The sequence below is a fragment of the Equus quagga genome, unplaced genomic scaffold (genome assembly GCF_021613505.1).
Source record: "Equus quagga isolate Etosha38 unplaced genomic scaffold, UCLA_HA_Equagga_1.0 70771_RagTag, whole genome shotgun sequence".
Taxonomy (NCBI): domain Eukaryota; kingdom Metazoa; phylum Chordata; class Mammalia; order Perissodactyla; family Equidae; genus Equus; species Equus quagga.
The window spans coordinates 1-3,128 of NW_025801845.1; the positions used below are offsets into that span (position 1 = coordinate 1).

The 3,128-nt window shown below is 51.6% G+C and overlaps 1 protein-coding gene across 1 annotated transcript; it reads left to right on the plus strand.

Annotated features, from left to right (window-relative positions):
- Nucleotides 1–1,806: 1,806 nt before the first annotated feature.
- Nucleotides 1,807–2,924, plus strand: LOC124234094 (mas-related G-protein coupled receptor member X4-like; the record flags this gene model as incomplete). The annotated part of the gene is made up of 1 exon (XM_046651360.1): nt 1,807–2,924. A coding segment is annotated over one exon (1,118 nt), but the record flags the coding sequence as incomplete, so codon positions are not given.
- Between the last annotated feature and the right edge of the window lie 204 nt (nt 2,925–3,128).

Here is a 3,128-nt window from a genome sequence, read left to right on the forward strand (position 1 = left end):
TTTTCATCCGGTCAACAAATACTCACGAAGCATCGATAGGCCAGTCACTGTCTTGTTATCTTGTGAAAAAGATAGCTAAGGTTTTTACCTTAAAGTTGAAAGTGGTCTCAGTGGGGAAGTTGGCAGGAAGACAAACTATGTCCCCTGGCGCTTGATGAGATATTTTCTCCAGGGAGCGTGTTTGGAGCGCTCCGTGAGCCTGGCAGTTGGCTCGGTCTGGTTTGGTGTTGAGGGAGCCCTTCACGCGAACTCTAAGCAGCTGTTTCTTCGTTTCTCACATGAGTCTCTTTGTGCCAGTGGTGAACGAGATTCGTGTATTCTTCTAGTTTGGGATATTGTTAAGCCATAAGGGAAACAAATGTGGGTGTGAATTTCAATGCTTAACTAGTCTCCCTTTTGACATAACTTTGTAAGTTAATTTGTAAATTTGAATTAATGAGTATTAAATGTATTATAAATCAAATAGATTACTTATCAGATCTTGTACCAAATAGTAGCCTAAGATTTGAGGCTTATCATCTTAAATTTACTAGAAATTCTAATTCTTTGTTACGTGCATTATCAACATTCACAAAGTGAAATCACAATTTAAATTCCAATTAAAGGGACAGAACTGACTTAAGAAAACAGTTACTTGGTAAAGATTTGTTAATAAATGTCTCCTTGGTTCCATTCAGTGGTGCCAGTGAAGAGATTAGAGCGGAGCAGAGAGAAAAGCCCATAAATACAATTTGCTGGGAGGGGCACCAGGCGTTGTGTAGGACACAGGGTGAAGGCCTTCCCCCTGAGCTGCCACCTCCTAGAGGGGACACCAGGAGCACAAATGGGAGCTGGCACAGGATGATGCCGTCTTCCCGATGCCAGTGCAGCCGTGCCGGCCTCACACAAGCCCAGCCGCGAGCTGAGTGCCTAGAACACAGCCTGGAACATGGGGATGCCGCCTGTCAACCACAAAGAGCACCAGAAAGGCCAGATGCTCACAAGCAGCCATCCCGGGGACACCACTCAATGCAGAACCGTCTCTGAGCACACGGCCTTCTGCGAGGGGTTTTATGTGGTAGAACACGGAATCGAATCGCACGTCAGTTATTAATGGAATTCTTCAATACAAGCACAGCCGTTCAACGGAAGGAAGAGGATGCACAAATCAATGCTAATAAATAGGGTCATAAAGAAGTGGTTCTGCCTTCAAACCAATTCTAAAGCATCCAGTAAGACAGTGACACTGCACATCTTTTCTGTGACACGCTCACAGCAGTTTTTCGTGCATTCAGAAGTCATTGTGTGTCTGTGTGTGCACGTGTGTGTGAATGAGCCATGAAGGAAACGCCACTGAGTCGGAGCCAACACTACCATTGTGTATTCTGTGCACGATAATAACTGAAGGCAAATGGACAAATACATTTTTGTATATTACTGGTATTCAGTTTATACAATTTTGTTAATATTCATTCTTATGTAAACGTACTTCTCTTTTCTGATGATGTCTATTGATTTGCAAACTTACAGAATGTAGTCAAGAAAAGAAGCCCCTGGTGAAAAGAGAGAAGAGTTGCAGATTTGCAATGCGAGGCGGGATCAGTCGCCCCAGCGAGGTCCCTCCAGCAGGTTAGAGGGACAGGCTCTCAGGCTCCGGCCTGGGCTCTGGGGACGTGCGAGTGTAGGATTTCTTCAGGAGCTTCCAGGGAGACGGACTGGCCCTGGGACCAGGCAAGGTGGTCACCTGCACGTGCCAGCATCGTGGCTTCTGGGAGCAGAGTTCTGGGAGGACCCTCCGCAGCTCCCAAGCTTTGTCCTTGCTCCCAGGCTCGCGGGAGGGTCTGAAGCTGGAGGCTGGTGGAGTGAACGGGATCAACCCCAAACTCAGGGGTCCAGGCCCCTCCCCCATCTCCATCTTCACAGGGGTGACCCCTCAGCAGGGCGAGCAGATGGCTCACGAGCCCCGAAATGACCCCACGGGCGTTTCTCCGAGACCGCAGCCCTGGCCGTCACACCCGAACAACGGGTCTGAGTTACCAACGGTGGCGAACGCAACAGCACACGGCATGAGTGTGGATGGGGCCCACGCCTTTTCCGCTTACGAGAACGCTCTCTTCCTTGCGATTGTGCTCGTGAGCCTCTGTGGGTTGGTGGGGAACGGGACGGTCATCTGGCTGCTCGGGTTCCGCATCAAGAGGAACCCCTTTTCCGTCTACATCCTCAACTTGGCCGGTGCCGACTTCGCCTTCCTCTTCTGCAAAAGCGTCAGGTTCCTACTTTTGGTTTTAAATCGCTCCGTAGCTGTGCTCAATGTGCTCATACGAGGGGTCACCTTCTCTTCTTACCTGGGGGGTCTGAGTCTGCTGATGGCCGTCAGCATCGAGCGCTGTCTGTCCGTGCTCTTCCCCATCTGGTACAGATGCCGCCGCCCGGCGCAGCTCTCGGCCATCGCATGCGCTCTGATTTGGGGGCTGTCATTGTGTCCGGGGATCTTGGTGTTCTTGTGTGTCCACTTTGTGGACTTCTTGTGTGATGTAGTAAACTTGGTCTATTATGGGATGTTCTTCCTTACCTTTCTGGTGCTCTGTGCGTCCAGCCTTGTTCTGCTCATCAGGGTGCAGTGCTTCTCCATGCGGAGACAGCCCGCCAGGCTCTCCAGGATCGTCCTTCTCACGGTCCTGGCCTTCCTGGTGCTCGGTCTGCCTCTCGGCGCAGGCTTGCTGGCCGACAAGCTCTCCCCGTCCCTCCCCTATTTTGACATCCTGCTGCCCATCCTCCACCTCCTCTCCGCCCTGAACAGCGGGGTCAACCCCCTCATTTACTTCTTCATGGGAAGGCAGAGGCAACAGCGGGGCCGGAAGCCTCTCAGAGAAGTGCTCCAGAGTGCGCTGACGGAGGACGTGGAGCTGAGCACAGAAGAGCCGCCGTCCCCAGACGACACCTGATGTCCCCCTGAGCCCAGGGAGAGGGCAGCTCTGCTGGAGCCTCAAGATCCGACCCTGCACGAGGGCCCACCCATCCTGCACCCACTTTAAAGGCTGGCACAGCCACCCCATCTCTTACACGAATTCATTATGAGAAACAATCGTGTTTGGGTTGATTGGCCTCCATGCTTTGCATTGAGATTTACAAGCAGGCCCCTGTTAGGT